General features: G+C 41.6%; 1 protein-coding gene across 5 annotated transcripts in view; it reads right to left on the reverse strand.

Annotated features, from left to right (window-relative positions):
- The window catches only part of CEP89 (centrosomal protein 89), a 74,470-nt gene that overhangs the window by 12,443 nt on the left and 40,137 nt on the right, over positions 1-21,890 (reverse strand). For all 5 annotated transcript variants that reach the window (XM_064581919.1, XM_045891217.3, XM_045891216.3 and 2 more), the window contains 4 exons: positions 19,232-19,347; positions 16,870-17,050; positions 9,776-9,943; positions 9,003-9,144 (listed from right to left, as the gene is read on the reverse strand). In XM_064581919.1, the coding sequence (XP_064437989.1) occupies positions 9,003-9,144; positions 9,776-9,943; positions 16,870-17,050; positions 19,232-19,347 (607 nt within the window). The remainder of the gene's footprint in view (positions 1-9,002; positions 9,145-9,775; positions 9,944-16,869; positions 17,051-19,231; positions 19,348-21,890) is intronic.

The following is a 21,890-nucleotide window of genomic DNA, read 5'->3' on the forward strand; positions in this document are numbered from 1 at the left end:
CTTTAAAATTTTGGGATACGGTTTCTTCTAACAGACCAAAATATACCCTAAATCTCTAGTGCATGGCTTTGTTCTAGTCTTCTGCCTGATCACATTCTCTCTTTATTTTTTTAAATTTCCCTTCTTTCTTTTTTCAACCAACTTCTTATCAATTCCTTTTATAAAATCTTCTATAATTTTCATCTTTACAGTCATATTCCATCCCTTCATCATATTTACCCTTATTTTTGTACATACATAAGTTTTTCTTTCTTTAAATTTTGGGAGGCAGTTTCTTCTAACAGACCAAAATACACCCAAAATCTACTGTGTGACACTGATCTATGCACCAGCCTGATCATATTTGATCATATTTTTTTTTTCTTTTTTCTTTCTTTCCCTTTCTTTTCCCCTGGTTTCAGGTCTCTTCTGATTTGTTTAGTGTATATTTTTCTGGGGTCGTTGTTACCCTGTTAACATTTTGTTCTCTCATTCATCTATTCTCCTCTGGACAAAACAACAAGACGGAAACCCTCACCTCAAAAAAAAAGAACAAGAGGTAGTACCAACTGCCAGGGACCTAATCAATATGGACATTAGTAAGATGTCAGAACTAGAGTTCAGAATGATGATTATAAAGATACTAGCTGGGCTTGAAAAAAGCATGGAAGATACTAGAGAAACCCTTTCTGGAGAAATAAAAGAACTAAAATCTAACCAAGTCAAAATCAAAAAGGCTATTAATGAGGTGCAATAAAAAATGGAGGCTCTAACTGCTAGAATAAATGAAGCAGAAGAGAGAATTGGTGATATACAAGACTAAATGATGGAGAATAAAGAAGCTGAGAAAAAGAAAGATAAACAACTACTGGATCACGAGGGCAGAATTCAAGAGATAAGCGATACCATAAGACGAAACAATATTAGAATTAATTGGGATCCCAGAAGAAGAAGAAAGAGAGAGAGGGGCAGAAGGTATATTGGAGCAAATTATAGGATAGAACTTCCCTAATTTGGGGAAGGAAACAGGCATCAAAATCCAGGAGGCACAGAGAACCCCCCTTGAAATCAATAAAAATAGGTCAACACTCTGACATCTAATGGTAAAACTTACAAGTCTCACAGACAAAGAGAAAATCCTGAAAGCAGCTCGGGACAAGAGGTCTGTAACTTACAATGGTAGAAACATTAGATTGGCAACAGACCTATCCACAGAGACCTGGCAGGCCAGAAAGGACTGGCATGATATATTCAGAGCACTAAACGAGAAAAATATGCAGCCAAGACTACTATATCCAGCTAGGCTGTCACTGAAAATAGGAGAGATAAAAAGCTTCCAGGACAAACAAAAACTAAAAGAATCTGCAAACACCAAACCAGCCCTACAAGAAATATTGAAAGGGGTCCTCTAAGCAAAGAGAGACCCTAAAAGTAACATAGACCAGAAAGGAACACAGACAACATACAGAAAAAGTCACCTTACAGGCAATACAATAGCACTAAATTCCTATCTTTCAATAGTTACCCTGAATGTAAATGGGCTAAATGCCCCAATCAAAAGACACAGGCAATCAGATTGGATAAAAAAACAAGACCCATCGATATGCTGTCTGCAAGAGACTCATTTTAGACCCAAAGACGCCTCCAGTTTGAAAGTGAGGGGGTGGAAAACTATTTACCATGCTAATGGACACCAAAAGAAAGCTGGGGTGGCAATCCTTATATCAGACAAATTAGATTTTAAACCAAAGACTATAATAAGAGATGAGGAAGGGCACTATATCATACTTGAAGGGACTATCCAACAAGAAGATCTAACAGTTGTAAATATCTATGCCCCTAACATGGGAGCAGCCAATTATATAAGCCAGTTAATAACAAAAGCAAAGAAACACATCGACAACAATACAATAATAGTGGGAGACTTTAACACTCCCCTCATGGAAATGGACAGATCATCTAAGCAAAAGATCAACAAGGAAATAAAGACTTTAAATGACACACTGGACCAAATGGACTTCACAGACGTATTCAGAACATTCCATCCCGAAGCAACGGAATACACATTCTTCTCTAGTGCCCATGGAACATTCTCCAGAATAGATCACATCCTAGGTCACAAATCAGGTCTCAACCGGTACCAAAAGATTAGGATCATTCCCTGCATATTTTCGGACCACAATGCTTTGAAACTAGAACTCAGTCACAAGAGGAAAGTCAGAAAGAACTCAAATACATGGAGGCTAAAGAGCATCCTACTAAAGAATGAATGGGTCAACCAGGAAGTTAAAGAAGAATTTAAAAAATTCATGGAAACAAATGAAAATGAAAACACAACTGTTCAAAACCTTTGGGATGCAGCAAAGGCTGTCCTAAGAGGAAAGTATATAGCAATACAAGCCTTTCTCAAGAAACAAGAAAGGTCTCAAATACACAACCTAACGCTACACCTAAAGGAGCTGGAGAAAGAACAGCAAATAAAGCCTAAACCCAGCAGGAGAAGAGAAATAGTAAAGATCAGAGCAGAAATCAATGAAACAGAAACCAAAAGAAGAGTAAACAGATCAACAAAACTACGAGCTGGTTCTTTGAAAGAATTAATAAGATTGATAAACCCCTGGCCAGACTTATCAAAAAGAAAAATGACCCAAATAAATAAAATCATGAATGAAAGAAGGAGAGATCACAACCAACACCAAAGAAATACAATTATAAGAACATATTACGAGCAACTATATGCCAGCAAATTAGATAATCTGGAATAATGGATGCATTCCTAGAGATGTATCAACTACCAAAATTGAACCAGGAAGAAACAGAAAAGCTGAACAGACCCATAACCACTAAGGAAATTGAAGCAGTCATCAAAAATCTCCCACAAAAGAAGAGCCCAGGGCCAGATAGCTTCCCAGGGGAATTCTACCAAACATTTAAAGAAGAATTAATACCCATTCTTCTGAAATTGTTCCAAAAAATAGAAATGGAAGGAAAACTTCCAAACTCATTTTATGAGGCCAGCATTACCTTGATCCCCAAACCAGACAAAGACCCCATCAAAAAGGAGAATTACAGACCAATATCCCTGATGAACATGGATGCAAAAATTCTCACCAAAATACTAGCCAATAGGATCCAACAGTACATTAAAAGGATTATTCACTACAACCAAGTGGGATTTATTCCTGGGCTGCAAGGTTGGTTCAACATCTGCAAATCAGTGTGATACAATACATTAAAAAAAGAAAGACCAAGAACCATATGATCCTCTCAATAAATACAGAAAAAGCATTTGACAAAGTACAGCATCCTTTCTTGATTAAAACTCTTCAGAGTATAGGGATAGAGGGTATATACCTCAATATCATAAAAGCCATCTATGAAAAACCCACAGCAAATATCATTCTCAATGGGGAAAAACTGAGAGCTTTCCCCCTAAGGTCAGGAACACGGCAGGGATGTCCACTATCACCACTGCTATTCAACATAGTATTAGAAGTCCTAGCCACAGCAATTAGACAACAAAAAGAAATCAAAGGCATCCAAATTGGCAAAGAAGAAGTCAAACTCTCACTCTTTGCAGATGGTATGATACTTTATGTGGAAAACCCAAAAGACTCCACCCCAAAACTGCTAGAACTCATACAGGAATTCAGTAAAGTGGCAGGATATAAAATCAATACAGAGAAATCAGTTGCATTTCTATACACCAACAACAAGACAGAAGAAAGAGAAATTAAGGAGTCGATCCCATTTATAATTGCACCCAAGACCATAAGATACCTAGGAATAAATCTAACCAAAGAGGCAGAGAATCTGTACTCAGAAAACTATAAAACACTCATGAAAGAAATTGAGGAAGACACAAAGAAATGGAAAAATGTTCCATGCTCATGGACTGGAAGAACAAATATTGTGAAGATGTCAATGCTACCTCGAGCAATCTACACATTTAATGCAACCCCTATCAAAATACCATCAACTTTTTTCAAAGAAATGGAAAAAATAATCCTAAAATTTGTATGGAACCAGAAAAGGCCCCAAATAGCCAGAGGAATGTTGAAAAAGAAAAGCAAAGCTGGTGGCATCACAATTCTGGACTTCAAGCTCTATTACAAAGCTGTAATCATCAAGATAGTATGGTACTGGCACAAAAACAGACACATAGATCAATGGAACAGAGTAGAGAGCCCAGAAATGGACCCTCAACTCTATGGTCAACTAATCTTCAAAAAAGCAGGAAAGAATGTCCAGTGGAAAAAAGACAGTCTCTTCAACAAATGGTGTTGGGAAAATTGGATAGCCACATGCAAAAGAATGAAACTGGACCATTTCCTTACACCACACACAAAAATAGACTCAAAATGGATGAAAGATCTAAATGTGAGACAGGAATCCATCAAAATCCTAGAGGAGAACACAGGCAGCAACCTCTCTGACCTTAGCCACAGCAACTTCTTCCTAGAAACATCACTAAAGGCAAGGGAAGCAAGGGCAAAAATGAATTATTGGGACTTCATCAAGATAAAAAGCTTTTGCACAGCAAAGGAAACAGTCAACAAAACCAAAAGACAACCGACAGAATGGGAGAAGATATTTGCAAATGACATATCAGATAAAGGGGTATTATCCAAAATCTACAAAGAACTTATCAAACTCAACACCCAAAGAACAAATAATCCAATCAAGAAATGGGCAGAAGACATGAACAGGCATTTTTCCAAAGAAGACATCCAAATGGCCAACAGACACATGAAAAAGTGCTCAATATTGCTCGGCATCACGGAAATCCAAAGCAAAACTTCCATGAGATACCACCTCACACCAGTCAGGATGGCTAAAATTAACAAGTCAGGAAATGACAGATGTTGGTGAGGATGCGGAGAAAGGAGAACCCTCCTATGCTGTTGGTGGGAATGCAAGCTGGTGCAGCCACTCTGGAAAACAGTATGGAGGTTCCTCAAAAAGTTGAAAATAGAGCTACCCTGTGACCCAGCAATTGCACCACTGGGTATTCACTCCAAAGATACAAATGTAGTGATCCAAAGGGGTATGTGCACCCCAATGTTTATAGCAGCAATGTCCACAATAGCCAAACTATGGAAAGAGCCAAGATGTCCATCAACAGACGAATGGATAAAGAAGATATATATATATACACACACAATGGAATATTATGCAGCCATCAAAAACCCCAAAATCTTGCCATTTGCAACAATGTGGATGGAACTAGAGGGTATTATGCTAAGCGAAATAAGTCAATCAGAGAAAGACATGTATCATATGATCTCACTGATATGAGGAATTCTTAATCTTAGGAAACAAACTGAGGGTTGCTGGAGTGGTGGGGCGTGGGAGGGATGGGTTGGCTGGGTGATAGACATTGGGGAGGTTATGTGCTATGGTGAGCACTGTGAATTGTGTAAGACTGATGAATCCCAGACCTGTACCTCTGAAACAAATAATACATTATATGTTAAAAAAAAAAAAAAAGACAGTAGGAAGGGGAAAATGAAGGGGGGGAAATTGGAGATGGAGACAAACCATGAGAGACTATGGGCTCTGAGAAACAAACTGAGGGTTCTATAGGGGAGGGGGTGGGAGGATGGGTTAGCCTGGTGATGGGTATTAAGGAGGACACGTATTGAATAGAGCACTGGGTGTTATACGCAAACAATGAATCATGGAACACTACATCAAAAACTAATGATGTAATGTATGGTGATTAACATAACATAATTAAAAAAAACAAAAACAAAAAAATTAAGGATAATGTGAAAACACAATTCCATTCGGCAAGCCAAATGTGATGGCGTCACATCCAAGAGGGATTATCATTTGAAGCTGAATGATTTAGATTGATATCCATATGAATTGCTACACACTGTAAATTATTTCAAATGCCAAAATTAAAAAAGCAAAGGTGAGTATTCCTTCTAAGGCAGGCCAGGATGACAATTTGATTTCATTTGATTTCCTTCAGAAAGGAAAAATACGACACAGAAAGTTAAATAACTTGCCATAAGTCACATGGAAAACCCGTCCTAAAGGTGGGATTAGAAATTAAGATGGCACTTTCAGGATGCCTGGGTGGCTCAGTCAGTTAAGCGTCTGCCTTCGGCTCAGGTCATGATCCCACGGTCCTGGGATCGAGTCCCCCATCGGGCTCCCTGCTCAGCAGGGAGCCTGCTTCTTCCTCTCCCACTCCCCCTGCTTGTGCTCTCTCTCTCTGACAAATAAATATATAAAATCTTAAAAAAAAAAAAAAAGGAAAAAAGAAATTAAGATGCCACTTTCAATAAATTAAGGTCTGGGGCGCCTGGGTGGCTCAGTCGTTAAGCGTCTGCCTTCGGCTCAGGTCATGATCCCAGGGCCCTGGGATCGAGTCCCACATCGGGCTCCCTGCTCTGCAGGAAGCCTGCTTCTCCCTCTCCCACTCCCCCTGCTTGTGTTCCTGCTCTCGCTGTGTCTCTCTCTGTCAAATAAATAAATAAAATCTTTAAAAAATAAATAAATAATTAATTAATTAAGGTCTAGGAGACCAGGATAGGTAAGGTTGGGATGCTTGGCCCATAGTCCCAGGGCAGGCCAGAAGCAGCTGTACCACCCTTGGACCCCAGCTAGAGGGGCTGACCTTGGGGCTCCCAGGTACAAGGAGCTTGCAGGGGCAAGGGGACAGCAGTGTCTGTATATACACAGAAGTCCCTTGTGGTGGGCAGAGGTAAGGTGGGATGAAAGCAGCCCCCCCACATTTGGGGGGTCTAAGGATTTTGAACCCGAGCCTCATTTTCAGGCCATAATAACAAAGGTCAAGGCAGGAGGAGAGAACACATTTCATTAACAGATTGTTGGCTTAATTTCTAAGTATTTGGACAAATAGTATATGGCTCCCATTTATATTCCCATTCTGGGCCCACAGATATGAGGGGTGGGCCTAAGAGAGACCATATGAGGGTTGGGGAGGATGTCAACTTCATCATAGAAACCTGGGTGATCACTGACCCATGTGGGAGGTACAGGGCCTGCCTCCTGGGGGAGCCTGCAGGGTGCTGCCCTACAAATTGGGTTCGCCCTTAGAGTGGTACTGACACGTGGCAGCTGGGTGCCCATGAATGTCTGCTTAGAGGACTGAGCCGATTGGCACTTTCCATTTTCTAGCAAACTTCTGCTTTGCAGTCTTGCTATTCCAGTGGGTAGGGCCAGGAGGCATGGCTGAAGAGGAAAACGGTGCTCAGTGCTGCTACAGAAAATGCCCGAGTCCAGCACAGGTTAGGCTGGTGACCTCTCAGGATGGGGGCTGCTAGGGCAGGGGGTGTGCATGCTTAGGCCCCTACCATGCTGCGTCTGAGTCACAGTGTTTCTGAAAGACCCAGAAAGGACTTAGAAATCACCACTAACATGTAACCACACTCCTACCAACAACTATTATAATTAAAAAAAAAATTTTTTTTTTGGTGACCTTGTAAGTACAGAACAGTATCTCAAGATTGGCTTAATTAGCATCTTTTATTACAAGTAAGGATCACATATTCCCCCAAGAGCTGAGTGCTACTTATATTTCCTCTTATATAAACAATAGCTAAAAGCCTATGTCCACTTTCCTATGGAGGAGCTGAATGTCTTCCTAGCAGATGTGAATAAGCCTGTACCGTATCCTGACAGACTCCCCAAACCATTCATCTGGGAGAAGGGGCTGAGTGATTCCAAGTTTGCCAATTTCCAACTGTCTCAGGAAGTCCTCTGGTCTCCTCCGTCATGACCTCCACTAAATTATTACTTCTAGTCCTAGGCTACCAGAGATTTGCAACATTGCTTAAACAAACATTTAAATGTATGTAAGCAGTACGTGCTCAAAGTTGAAAAATCACAAAGTGCAAGTAAGCAAGATTTCTTTTTAATTGCCTATAATTTCACCACTTGGAGATACTGTTATGTAACTCCTATTTTGTGGTAAATTCTATTGGGCTTTTACACTGCGTCCAGCTTGGCATGGAGTCTGTCTTCTTTCACTGCGCAGCCCTACAGCTGACACCTTTTAAAATCAGTGTGGAAAGGGCGCCTGGGTGGCTCAGTCAGTTAAGTGTCTGCCTTCAGCTCAGGTCATGATCCGGGGTCCTGTGATGGAGCCCCATGTCAGGGCTCCCTTCTCAGCAGGGAGTCTGCTTCTCCCTCTGCTCCTCCCCCTGCTCGTGCTCTCTCTCTCAAATAAATAAAATCATAAAAAAAGAGAAACTTTGAGGATTAAACTGTTTAATAAAATAAAATAAAATCAGTGTGGAAAATGCCAGGAATCATGTCGGCGGCATCGCTCCTGCTGGCCGGGCAGTGCTCCATCATCTAGGAGCAGCAGTGATCCACTCAGTTCTGTCTTTAGGACCAGGGCTACCAGAAGCAACATGGGATGAACTCTATTTAACCTGCCTATGGTTCTGTTTCATCTTCAAACAGGGAACACATTAAGTTAACTTTACAGAGAGAATATGAAGATGCATGTATAATTTAGAGAGAGAATATGAAGATGCATGTGTAATAAACACCTGATGACCACGGCTCTATTTGGTTAAATGGACTAATTCCATTAGTTTACTTTCTAAAATATCATTTACCATTATTTAAAAGTCTGGGTTATTTGTCTTTCAAAAATGTTCTTCCTCCATGGTTGAAAGCTAAAATTTTGGAGAATCTGAAAATGTGCAGCTAAAATTTAAAAAGATGAAGATTTTTATGGATAATTTTGTAATGAAAATGCTCTTTTTAAAAAAAAATATTTGAGAGAGAGAGAGAGGGAAGAAGAGTGGGGGGGGAGGGGTAAAGGGAGAAGGAGAGAGGGAATCTCAAGCAGTATCCCTACTGAGGGTGGAGCTTGACACGGGGCTCGATCCCAGGACCCTGAGATCATGACCTGAGCTGAAATCAAGAGTCGGACGCTCAACTGACTGAGCCACCCAGGCATCTCAAGAAAATGCTCTTAAAATTACCTTTACATATTAACTTTCAGTGTACTTGAAGAAAGTGAGGGAGCTTACCAAACACATAAGATTGTCGCGTTCCTGGGTTATATTCTCTGCCAGGCTGACAAGATTTGCCAGGTACTGGTGAGCAGACATTTCCTTCTCCATGGCTTTTTCCACCTGCTTTTTGAGGACATCAATTTTCTTTTGAGACCTCCTAGAGAGTTCCCCCAAATGGTGGAATAAAAAACTCATTAGCCTGAATGGCTAGGACATAGTGAATATCTGCATTGTAAAAATAGCAAGTATGTTAGTACTTAAATGTATTCTTCAGCAACCTAAATCTTCTATTAAGTTTCAGGGTGAGAAGAGGTAAATGAGTTTAATTTTAAGTGATGCATAATTATTGACTCCAAATCAAATCAACAGGTATCACAAAATGCTTAACACAGTTAATAGGCTACTTTTATGTATTATTCCATTCATTTTTTGGATTGTGTTCTAAAAGATGCTTTTGAAAAAGGAGTCCAGTTACCCAAAGCCAAGTTCTGGGAAATGCGTAGGAAAGAACTTCTAGGACTTTCAGATTCTTAGGGTCATCATTATGACTATCAACTATAATTGAACTATAGACTTGAGAAATGTTGGCTAACACTGGTCAACAGAAGAGCCTTTACTGTAGTTTTCTTTTGATACCCAGTAATCTTAATGATCCTTTTCCATTTTATAGCCAATATTAGAAAAAGAAAAGACAAAGAAAATAAAACAGAATATTTAATTTTTTCTTTTTAATACTAACCCCCCCCCCCAAAAAAAACAAAACAGCTTAAGAAAAAATAGATAAAAACCTATTTATTTTCTGTGCCCTGTCGAGTTCGGCTCCCAGTGCTTGGTTTTTAGCTGCCAGACTGTTCTTCTCTAAGAGCAGGCTCTGTTTCTGCACTTGCAGCAGTGCCAACTTTCCCATCAACTCTTCCATCTCGGCACCTCCTTTCTCCTCTTCCTTCTGCAACTGGCTGGCGGACAAAAACATCACAGGCTTGGATCCAGCACACTGAAACTAGTAAGAGGCTGCCGCTGCCAGGCAAGCCAGGGGCAGCCCAGCCCGAAAGCCCACCAGCCTGCGGGGGTCTATGAAGGCCCCCGTGCAAACGCTGCCCATCCCCTCTCAAAGGGCCTGGGATGCAAATCCTAGGGGCTGGGCACACAGTTTTTTGATGGTAATGATCTAACGCTTTTCCTGCCCATAACCGTTGCTTATGCCTTTATATAGAGATTCTTATTTGTACCCTATATTCCATCCAGAAAGAATTTTTTTTTTAAGATTTTATTTATTTGAGAGACACAGCGAGAGAGGGAACACAAGCAGGGGGAGTGGGAGAGGGAGAAGTAGGCTTCCCGTCAAGCAGGGAGCCCAATGCGGGGCTTGATCCCAGGACTCTGGGATCATGACCTGAGCCGAAGGCAGACAATTAACGACTGAGCCACCCAGGCGCCCCATTCCAGAAAGAATTTAAGACTGCTTCATTTTTTACATAGTTATAATTGCCTCCCCCAAATCCTAATGCTAAAACAAATTTTATGTCATACTAAGGTAACTCTATGTTTTTATGATAAAAGCAACAAAAGAACAAGGAGGGCACACAATTTCAATATATAGTTCTGCAAAATAATGCTTGAGGAAAGAGTGATTTCTTCGTTGGTTCTCTTGGTCAGTTCTCATGGAATAACCAGGACGAACAGGTGGAGCCATGCGCACAGAGGCTGCCCAATTCTGAAAGGAGGGTCTCTCTGGGTACCGCGTGGGCCTTACTACCAGGCTTGCTGGCCGGCAAATGGGCGCAGCTTGCATGCGTGTGCATCTGCCTCACTAGTCAGACAATTTCAGTGACTTTGGCCTGGGTTGGCTCCCTGAGCACCCCGGCAGGGATTTTCCAGATAGTTTCCATTACTTTCTAAACTCACTTACCCTGTGGGCCAACAGTGTCACCTCTAAATACGTATGTAGGGAAACTCTGATGACACATACGCAAAATCTTACTGTGGCACTACTTACTGGAGCAAATTTATTAACAATTTAAACTTCCACTAAGGTAAGTAAAATGTAGTATTTCATATGATGGAATACCACCAGGCAGAAGCTAAAAGAATAAACTCTAATAGCTATTTCAACATGGAGAGATGTTTGAAAAATTGAGTGTAAAAGTCCAAGATACTAAAAGCATGAATTCATTCATATAAACTTAAGACACACCAAAAAAATGCCATATGTCATTTATGGAAACATGTGGAAATAAAAAACAATTTGGAAATGTAATTCCAAGTTTATGGTAGTGGTTCCTTTTAGAAAGCCAGGGATAAATATTGGACTAAGGAGAGTGGTTAAAAAGGACTTCAGGTGTATTTCTAACAATATATTTCTTAAGCAAAACAAACAGAGGTAAAAGCAATTTGTTTAAAAAAAAAAAGTTAATAGCTGATGGAAGAAATAGTTGCTTGCTTGATTTATTTATTTAATCTCTACACCCAACATGGGGTTCAAACACACAACCCTAAGATCAAGAGTCACACGCTCCCCTGACTGAGCCAGGCTGGAGCCCCAAAATAGTTGCTTAAAATAAAATCTTTTAAAAATAAAATGTTTCCTATTCTACTCCTCAGGTTCCCCAGAGGAAACCTGTACTGATCACTTTTGATTTTAGTTCTTCCGGTAAAAAGCCATTGATTTAAAATTTTTTAAATTGTGAAATACACATACAGAAAAGTATATAAAAGATAAATGCATATTTTAACAAATAATTATAACAAACCCTCATATAATTACCATATAGGTGAAGAAACAGAACATTTTTTGGTAAATACTTTAAGAGTTTTTACATCTAAGGGCGTCTGGGTGGCTCAGTCGATTAAGCATCTGCCTTCGGCTCAGGTCATGATCCCAGGGTCTTCACATCAAGCCCCATGTCGGGCTCCCTGCTCAGCAGGGAGTCTGCTTCTCCCTCTCCCTCTGCCTCTGCCTCTCTCCTTGGCTTGTGCTCTCTCTCACTTGCTCTCAAATAAATAAATAAAATCTTAAAAAAAAAAGTCTTTACATTTAGATTCATGGGTGAAAATGAAAAGTAATTTTCCTTTCTTATAATTGGTGGGTTTTGATATCAAAGTGACATTGATCTTATAAAATGAATTAGGTGGCATTAACTCTTTTTCTGTTTAGAAGGGTTTATGTAAGACTGGAATTATTTCCTCCTTGAGTATTTTTAGAACACTCTGGTGAAGGTATCTAGGCTTACAGTTTTCTTCAAGGAACGATCTTTGGATTCTATTTCTTTAATGATTAAAGGAATATTCAGGTATTCTTTTTGAGTCAGTTTTGGGAAGTTATGTTTTTCCAGGAATATCACTATTTCACCTGAATTTTCAAATGTATTGATAGGAACTTATTTCTGGTGGGTACACACACATTTAAACATCTACTTGGTAGACTGAGTCTTTTCTCTCCATCAACTGATTCTCTTTGTTAAGTAGTGTTTTTTACCTAGTCATCTGTCTTGCCAGATATTAATGGAACTCAGCACCTCTCTTTTGGTTTGTATTTGGTAGTATGGCTTTTTCTGCCCTTTCACCTTGGACCTGTCTGTGTCTTTCTGATTGAGATGTATAGCTTAAAGGCAGCACAGAGTTGCCCTGGAGAGCTGAGCTACACACTCAATAGTATCTCTGCCTTGGAACCCACCGTGTCCGGCCTGCATGGGGCCTTGAGCTGAGGCGAGCCTCCCCGTCCACAGGACTTCGGTCACAGCCCGTAGGGTCACAGGTAAATGTACATTCCTGGTATGAGTCCTCCATGTAACGAGCATTCTTCCCCACCTCCGAGGGACTTTCCCTCACTGCCCCATAAGTAAGAGACCTGAAGCTTGCTAAAACCCTGCTCTTTTGACCCTCACGTGCGCTAGGCACCCTGCCTTGACGTCCCCACGTGGCCCCTCCAGGTACCTGTGGGTACAAACTTTTCTATTTCACTTTCCCTTGTGGTCTTACTGTGGCTCACCATCCAACACCCCAGGGCTCTACTTAACATACGTTAATTTAAGTTTAGCCTCTTTGGTGTTATCTATTCCTGATATATCTGCCTTTAAATCTTTTCATTTTGCATTTTCTATTTTACCACTTGTCCTATCTTTTCTTGCCCTCATTCCGACCGATTAAAAAAAAAAAATCATTTTTTCCCTGTACTAGTTTAGAAGTTACATTTTCTTTCCACAAATTTCACCATGTGTATTTTCAAACTATAAAGTGAATCAACACCTTTCTCCTCTCCAGAATGATATAAAGACTTTAGAAGACAAACTCCATTGACCCTTTTCCTGATTATATACTATTATTGTTGTGCATTTGAATTCTATGCATTTTTAAATCCCAAAAGATATTATTACTGTTTTATGGAATCAATGTTCATTTACATTTATTTACATATTTACTGTGTCTTTTTTACTCTAGTTTACCTTGCCTCCCATACATCCAACACTGAATTATGTTCTTCCTCCTAATGTAGACCCTCTTTGAGAACTGCCTTTAATGTAGGTCTGCTGGTGGTGACATTCCCAATTGTCTGTTTCCTTATGCTCTAGCAGAACTGACAATTTGTCTTTTAGCCCTTCTCCTGAATTTTCTTTAGATTCTGATAATCAGTTCTAATCTTGCTCTTAATGATTGAACTTTTTTACGGCATTTTATTCTCTAGATTCTGAGTTCTCTATATTATCTTTTTCTTTGAAGTGAGTTTCTGTGCTTATGTAGGTCTCCCTCTTTTATTGCATTTTTTTCCCATTATACCCAATGATCCTTGTCATTTGTTCATACCTAGGAGTCTGTTCTTATTTTAGGATGAAGGACTTGGCATTTGGTGTGTGTTGTGTAAGGAGACTGCTTTTCTGCCCTGACATCTCCCTGAGCAGGCATATCACTGACTGCTGAGCAGGACTCTGTCTACACAGAGGAGTTATGTGAATAGTCGGCTTCACTTTAGAATAGCCCCTTCCGTGCCCCAAAAGCCAGGGTAAGGAAGGCTTCCCTTGTATAGATACCACTAGTCCCCCAAACACTTAGCTCTCCCTAAACAAGTTTGCTAACTTTCTTAAGTAAGATGACTCCCTGTTTTTCTCCCACCACCCATCCTGAGTAGGCTCAACCTTTGTAAGCAGCCGTAAAAGCAAAGAACAACTGAAGCTTCCAGGTGTGACCACCAGTACAACTGTAAGTCAACTGGACACTTCACTTGGAAAATAACCTCCTGCCATTTCTGGGGTCACAGTTCCTCCCAGGCAAGGTTGCCGACAGGTAGAACAAGCAGACTAAATGGAGAAGCCACTCCATATTTATGATCTGCACTGCCCCGAACCAGAAAAGGAGAAACAACGCACATGCCCCATACCTAGAAGCTCATGGAGCACAGGTTCAATTTAACCCTTTTCTCTATAAACAAAAATCTTTTTCTCATGACCTCATCTTTGCCTGTGTCCCCACTCTTTCCCGAAGCCCTCCTCAGACTCACCCGCATTGGGGGAGCCAGTTCCACAGCTGCTTGGCTGCTAACTAATGGCTACTCTTGCACACGTGACACATCTCTTACTACCCTATCAGTGTGGGAAGGGAGCCCCCCTGACGGAGGCAACCAGAGGGCAGGTGCACTGAAGCCTTGCAGCCCTTCGGCTCCCTTCAGCCCAACTCCAAGGTGTCCTTGGCTGACCTCACGTCTGTAGAAGTCTCCGTACTTTGTCTGCCTCCACAGACTTCCCTGAATTCACATATTCCATCCCTGATGGACTCATGCCACCTTCCCATGTTACTGATGCTCTCACCAGTCACTGCACCTTCCAATAGAGAACCATCAGGGTCAACACTGTCCATGTCCACTCTTACTGTCTATCCTCTACCCCACCCGTCAACTCTGAGCCCAAAGCCTCCCGGCAAAAGCTGGCATAAAGGCTTTCCATCCCTATTCTAGCTCACTCCACCATAACATTCCTCACCTGATTTCCACTTACAAGAGATCTGGTGACATGTTTGCCTTTTCAATAACCATGTCTTCCACTGCCTTCCCATCAGTGGCTTCCTTTTGAAGGATTTTATACCTTTTATACTCACATCTAGGGGGCCATTAGAATATGTGGTTATGGGGGCACCTGGGTGGCTCAATCAGGTGAGCGTCTGACTCCTGGTTTCGGCTCAGGTCATGATCTCAGGGTCATGAGATGGAGCCCCGTGTTGATTCTTGGGATTCTTTCCCGCTTCCTCTCCCTCCCCTGCTGCCACTCTCCCCCGCTTACTCACTCTCTCTTTTTGAAGTAAATAGATAAAATCTTAAAAAAATAAAAAAGAATATGTGATTATGACATCCACAAAAAAAAAAAAAATCAGCCACAGGAGTGGGTGTTTGAGGGAAATAAAATCATTAAGACAAACAGAACTTCAAAAAAAATTTCCTTCCTCTACTGGAATAGGAAAGTAAAGTACAGGTCTGGCCCAGACAGCGTGTAATAGTACAGTCAAAACACTGGGTTCCAGTAGTTGGAATCCCCAGCATTTACTAAAGTACCAAAACTAAGCACTTCACATGCACCAACTCATTTATTCCCCAACGTCAACCATCTTAGCTGAAAGCCTCACCATTTAAAAAATTATTTCCCATTACAAAAGTAATGCATATTCATATTCATTTTACACATGTAAAATATTTTTTTAAAAACACAAAGAAAATTTAAATTACCCAATTTGATGGTTAATTTTATGTGTCAACTTAGCTAGGCTATGGTGCCCAGTTTGTTTGGACAAATATTAGATAGATGCTGCTGTGAAGGTATTTTGTAGATGTGATTAACATCTATAAGCAACTGAACTTTAAGTAAAACATTACCCTTAATAACATGGGTGGGCCCCATCTAATCAGCTGAAGGCTTTATGAGCCAAAACTGAGGTCACCCAAAGAAGGAATTCTGCCTCAAGACTAACCCAGAAATCCTGCCTGAGTTTCCAGCCAGCTGGCTGTCCAATGGACTTTGGGTCTGCCAGCCCCTATAACTGTGTGAGCCAATTCTTTAAACTCTCTTTCTCTAGAAATATCTATACACATCCCCTATATATATCAGTTGTTTTTCTAGAGAACATTGACTACAGATATACATAGAATTTCACCTGCCAAGGAGAATTTTGGTTAATATCTCTCCCTTCTTCCAGTCTTTTTTTCTATGTACCTATGGTATATGTGTGTGTGACCATATACATACAAGTGTGTATATGTATTTATACATATATATAATTACATATATAAAGACACATACACACTAGAATGATCAACTCATCCCAGTTTGCCTTGGACTTTCTCAGTTCTAGCACTGGGATTCCCACATCCTGGGAAAACCTCAGTCCCAAGCAAAACTGGGATGGTTGGTTACCTTAATACACATACATATACACACTTTTTTTCTTTTTAAACAAAATTGTGATCATTCTATACATACCGTTTTGTCATCTAATTTCTTCACCTAAAAATATATATTTTCTCAAACTCCCCAAAAGATTCGTTTGTGACATCCTGTTTAATGGCTGCATTGCATTTCATTTTATGGTTGTATCCTTTCATTTAATCCATTCCCTATTACTGGATATCCAGGTTTCCAGTTCTACTACTTTAAATTATCTTTGGGTCTAAAACCAATAAAGGCTGGAAGAGAAGGGGGAAAAGAAATCATATACAAAGTGCAGACCGTGGCCCTCAAGGACAGGCATAGTGTCCTTTAGTAATAATAGATTTACGATTCTCAGTCCCAGACCCCTTGCTGGTGTAGCTACATGACTCAGAAGAAGACGGGCAACCTCTCTCTACTCCAACTAAAACCACACGCACGGTGATGCACTCAAACTTGACAAGACATTATATCCTTACCTTTTTAATTCATTTACAATTGAAGCATGAACGTTCACTGCAATTTTACCATCCAACTGTGTTTTTAGGTCCTGGCATTCAGTACGTAAAATTTCCAACTGCTCCTTGTTTTCAGTTAGTTCTTTTTTTTGGTTCTGTGTTTTAGTCTCCAGAAGCATTAGTTGTTTAGTCAGTTTAGAAACTGAAAAACAAACGAGATGGATAAAGACTTGGTACAGAAGACTTAAGAAAACATGATTATTGATTACTAGGTAATACCCAGGAGACCCAGCTTATAAATAATAATCTTGAAAAAATCTTCTGGAGATTTATAAATTAATACCAAAAACCTTGTACTTAGAAATTACTGTCCTGGGACGCCTGGGTGGCCCAGTCCGTTAAGCATCTGCCGGCAACTCAGGTCATGATCCCAGGGTCTTGGGATCGAGTCCTGCATTGGGCTCTCTGCTCAGCGGGGAGCCCGCTTCTCCCTCTGCCTGCCACTCCCCCTGCTTGTGTTCTCTCTCTCTCTGACAAATAAATAAATGAGATCTTTTAAAAAAATTTAAAAAAAAAATTACTGTCCCTATATTAAACATTTACTGAATATCGACTTTCTTACTGGGGCTCAATATATTGATATCACTGTTATATATGATGTTAATTAAACAAGACAGGATTTTAGCCTTCAAGGAACGGACTTTCCAAAGGCTGAAGCCTTAAGTCACAACACACAGATGTGCAGCATCATGATGTTGTTCCTAAAACTGCAAGATTTTCAAGTCTTTAACGACATCAAATATGGCCCAACTTTTCTTCTCATTCCTCATTAAGTTATGTTTAAAAGTAAATCATAAATATTTTCACCCTGGGCAACACCCTATATGTAATGATAAGATACTTCCCGGACATCTATTGAAAGTAGCACTTAGAAGTACTAGAGCATAAATTTTAAATCCTTCTATTCTATGAAAAGATTTAGCTGATCAGAATGAATAGCTCCTTCTGGGAAATGGGAAAATAGGACAGGCAGCTGACTGGATCAAATCATACAGGCCTAAAGGTTGGCGCCATTCTACATGACCAGAACCAGCATCATACCTGTTCGTATCTGCAACATTTAAAGAAATTAAGCTCAGGAAATACAAAATTAATTTTCCCTGCCATCTCTGATTTTGAAAACAAAGACAGGAGGCTTTGTTCCTCCTCCACCACCAAGTAATGCCAGAGTAAAAGCAAATACATCTGTGCCACGTAGAGTCTAAGGGGAAGTCCTGTGAAGGAAACTCCTGTTGGATACTCTGATGTTTTATTTGTATTTATTTTTTATTTTAAACTTTTTTTAGATTTTATTTGAGAGAGACAGAGGGTGAAAGGGGGCTGGGGGCGTGGTGGGGGTGGGGGGAGAGAGAGAGAATTTAAAGCAGACTCTGGGCTGAGCGCAGAGCCTGATGCAAAGCTCAACCCCACGACTGGGAGATCATGACCTGAGCTGATACCAAGAGTCAGACGCTCAGCCAACTGAGCCCCCAGGCGCCCCCAGACACTCTCACTTTTCCACATGAGCTGGCTCATGGAAACAAATGAAGAGCCAGCCCAGTGACCTCAGCAGCAGCGGGGGCTTTAGTGCCCAGGGTGTTACAGGGCAGTCATTAAATAATCAGGAGCAGAGGGGAAAACAGAAAGGGGAGGTTACACTTATATTCTGCCCTCCTGTGCTATATTATTCTTCACTGGAAAAGAAAAGTCAGTAAAGTAAAAGGAAGAAAATGCCACTACCTTCTGTGCTCATAAATCTGGGGTTTAACCAAAGTGGAAGAAATGACTCAATCTGGCCCACTTCAAAGCCCACGGCCACATGCTGTGAGGTTCCTAGGAGCGGGGAGGGACACATGGGGAGAGGGGGGTGCTCACAGAAGGTATGGAAGGGAGACAGCCTGTCACAGCACCCACAGCTCTGAAGGAAGGACAAGAGCACAAAGAAACTGTTCAGAGAGCGAATTCATTCTACTTATTTACTCACGTAACAAATATTCAGGAACCGAGCCTGGCGTTGTTTCAAATATTCACCTCACATATTTTTTCCACCTACGTGGCACTAGCCCCCCCACACCCAGTTCTGCTGACTCTAAAGGGGTCACCTACATCTGCCTTATAAGATAAATGGAATAACTGGAAAGACACGGTGGAGTCTAAGAGAAAGCAATCAATGTGCTTTGGGTCATGACTGGATATGTTATAACATAAACAGCTGCCTTTCAGTAAAGAGGAGCACATTCTAGAAAACGTGATTTCCTCCACTGGTAATCTGAAGGGGTCCCTACCAGGAGCAGGGTGGGGGGTGGGGGCACCAGTGACAAATGAGGCTGGAAAGATAGCTCACCTTCCTGGAGACGCTCCTGGTGGGTGTCCTTGACTTTTCTCTGCTGAATCTCCAGCTGCTCTATCAACAACTTGTTTTCCTCTAAAACCAGTTCTGCCTGAGTCTGAAGCTGACGCCTACAATTGATTTACAAAATTAAATACTGCCACTCAGGTACTGAATGATTACAGAGACGCTCCAGAGTCTAAAGGAGCGCAGTTGATGTGTTGCAGGTCATGAATATCTGGACAAGTTTTAATGCTATACACGTCACTCACACAGTTAATCCTACCATTCGCATTAAATGGGGGGGGAGGGGAGGAGGACAGCGATAACATTTGCATTATAAACTGCTTCAATAACTTTTTAAAATGTAACACTGCGAACATATACAAAAGTAGAGAAGAATCGGATAATAGACTTTCATGAACACAACACAACACCCAGCTTGCACAACTGCCAAATGGTCAATCTTCTTTCATGTATAAACCTCCAATCCTGACACCCACTGGACTGTTCTGAAGCCAGTAGGAAATTAGAAGAATTTAGAAAGTTCCCGTTTTAACTGAGAAGTACTCCCTTATAATCAATAGCATATTTGCCCCCAAACAAGGACTCTCTGAAAAGCCTCTGGCTGATTTCTTAAACCATACTAAGTACCAAAACTGCCCTTTCCTTACAGAGGGTGCAAAGTCAATCCCGGCCCAGCTCAAACTTCATGATCAAAAATTCCAATTAGAATGAGCTAAAGGGGCCTTTAGAAATCTGGTTAAATGCTAACCATTCAAAGAAATGGTAAACCAGTAAATTATCACAAATTTTCACTTTGAACTCAAAAAGTGAGGTGGAGGAAGGAGATAAAAAGATGAAAGGAGTCGGCTATAGCAATGACGTCACTCCAACAGCGGCTGCCCACAGGCTCCTGGGCCCCGGCTGCTAACACCGCACCCACGATGGGGAGGGAGCTACCCTGCTGTGCGGAGCGGGAGCCCCCCACCCCCTCACCCGGGCTGGCCTGCCCCAGTCTCCTCATTTCCGCCTCGGAAGACAGCTGCACTTCCTCCTGTTTACACTTTGGACTTTCTTTTTTTTTTTTTTTTTTAGATTTTATTTATTTATTTGAGAGCGAGAGAGAGAGAGCACATACCAGCAGCGGGGAGGGGCAGAGGGAAAGGGAAAGAAGCAGACTCCCTGTTGAGCTGGGAGCCTGATGCGCTGGCTGGATCCCAGGATCATGACCTGAGCCAAAGGCAGATGCTTAACCGACTGAGCCACCCAGGCGTCCCTACACTTTGGACTTTCTTAGGACTTCCTTTCTTCCTCCCTCCCTTCCTTCTTCCTTCTTTCCCTCTTCTTTTCTTCTTTCCCTACTTCCTTCCTTTCTTCCCCTCCCACCATTCCTTCCACCTTTTCTTTCTTTTTTAAATGAAAGGGATTCTCTTATTTCTTTAAAAAAAAAAAAGTTAAAGCCTCACATTTAGTTTAATACTCCCTTCCATTTTATGGGTAGAGAAACTGAGGCCCGTTAAGCATGAGGTATCCCAGTTGGTCAGAGGAAGTCAGGAAAAGAAATGCAGAGTTTAGTTGCAGCCCAGAAGTTCAAGGAGAAATTATGTGAAACTGAGGGGACAGCTTCGACTGAAGTGTGAAGCTGGTGTGCCCGAGTGTCTGGGCACCCACACCTGTGCAGGAACAGGGGGCTGCGGGAGGGCACAAGTGCCAGGGCCTCAGGGGTGGCCGGAGGTCTGCCTCCAGGAACCCCCACACCCCAGCTGGAGGGCAGTGAGTTCAGAGTAAGGGGGGAGGCCGGCTGGGTGGGGGTGCGCTGGAGGCACCACACAGACCTAATGGCTCCCCACCCACAGCCCGGGCCACACTACAGCAGGGTGCCAAGTGCAAACCCAAATAAACAGGATCGGGGAACACTGTGCACATGCGGATTTGAAAGTGAGGTCTTTTGTTTATTTATTTATTTTGATTTTATAGAGAAGTAAACAGGTTTGACTGGCATTTATATACAAGGTTAGAGGAAGGATCTGAAATCTCCGTTTTCTGGATGGCTCTTGGAAGCAGTCTAACCGACCCGCTTTCCGGGGTTCGAGGGGAAGCATGCTAGGAGCCCTGACGGAAGAAAATCCAAGTTCAACAGGGGAAGCCACAGTGCACTAAGATCCAGTAACTGCCCAGGCCAATCCCAACTGTACAGCAGTACCCATCCCATCAGGGAGAACCCACCTAATGCTGTTGACTCCTATTCTAAATTCCTGGACATCACACATGGAAAACATTTTAATTTTGTTCAGTGATGTTAAGACATGTTAAAAGTCACTAAATATAACATAGCTACCCAAGGAGAAAAAGATCGATCTGAATAGTTTGTGCTTGGACCTTGCCTTTTGACTAAGACATCTGCTTGCTCATACTCACTGACTAGCCGTCTGTTGCTGCCGTGTCAATGAACAGGACCTGGCCCTGCCCTTGAGAAGCTCATCAAGGAGGACAGGTGAGACAGACGTGGAGATACCCGGGTAGGCACAGCACGGCAGGTACCAGGACAGGGCGTGGGTCTAGGGCTGTGTCAGAAGCTGAGACATGGCAGCAGAGAACTCTGCCTTCAGGGAGAGCTACAGACCGGCACCATCCGATCAGCGCCAGGTGAGCAGGGCCTGATGGATGGGGA

This window comes from Mirounga angustirostris, unplaced genomic scaffold (assembly GCF_029215605.1).
Source record: "Mirounga angustirostris isolate CCGP_5_RB_7025 unplaced genomic scaffold, mMirAng1.0.hap1 SCAF_16, whole genome shotgun sequence".
In the NCBI taxonomy this organism is placed as follows: domain Eukaryota; kingdom Metazoa; phylum Chordata; class Mammalia; order Carnivora; family Phocidae; genus Mirounga; species Mirounga angustirostris.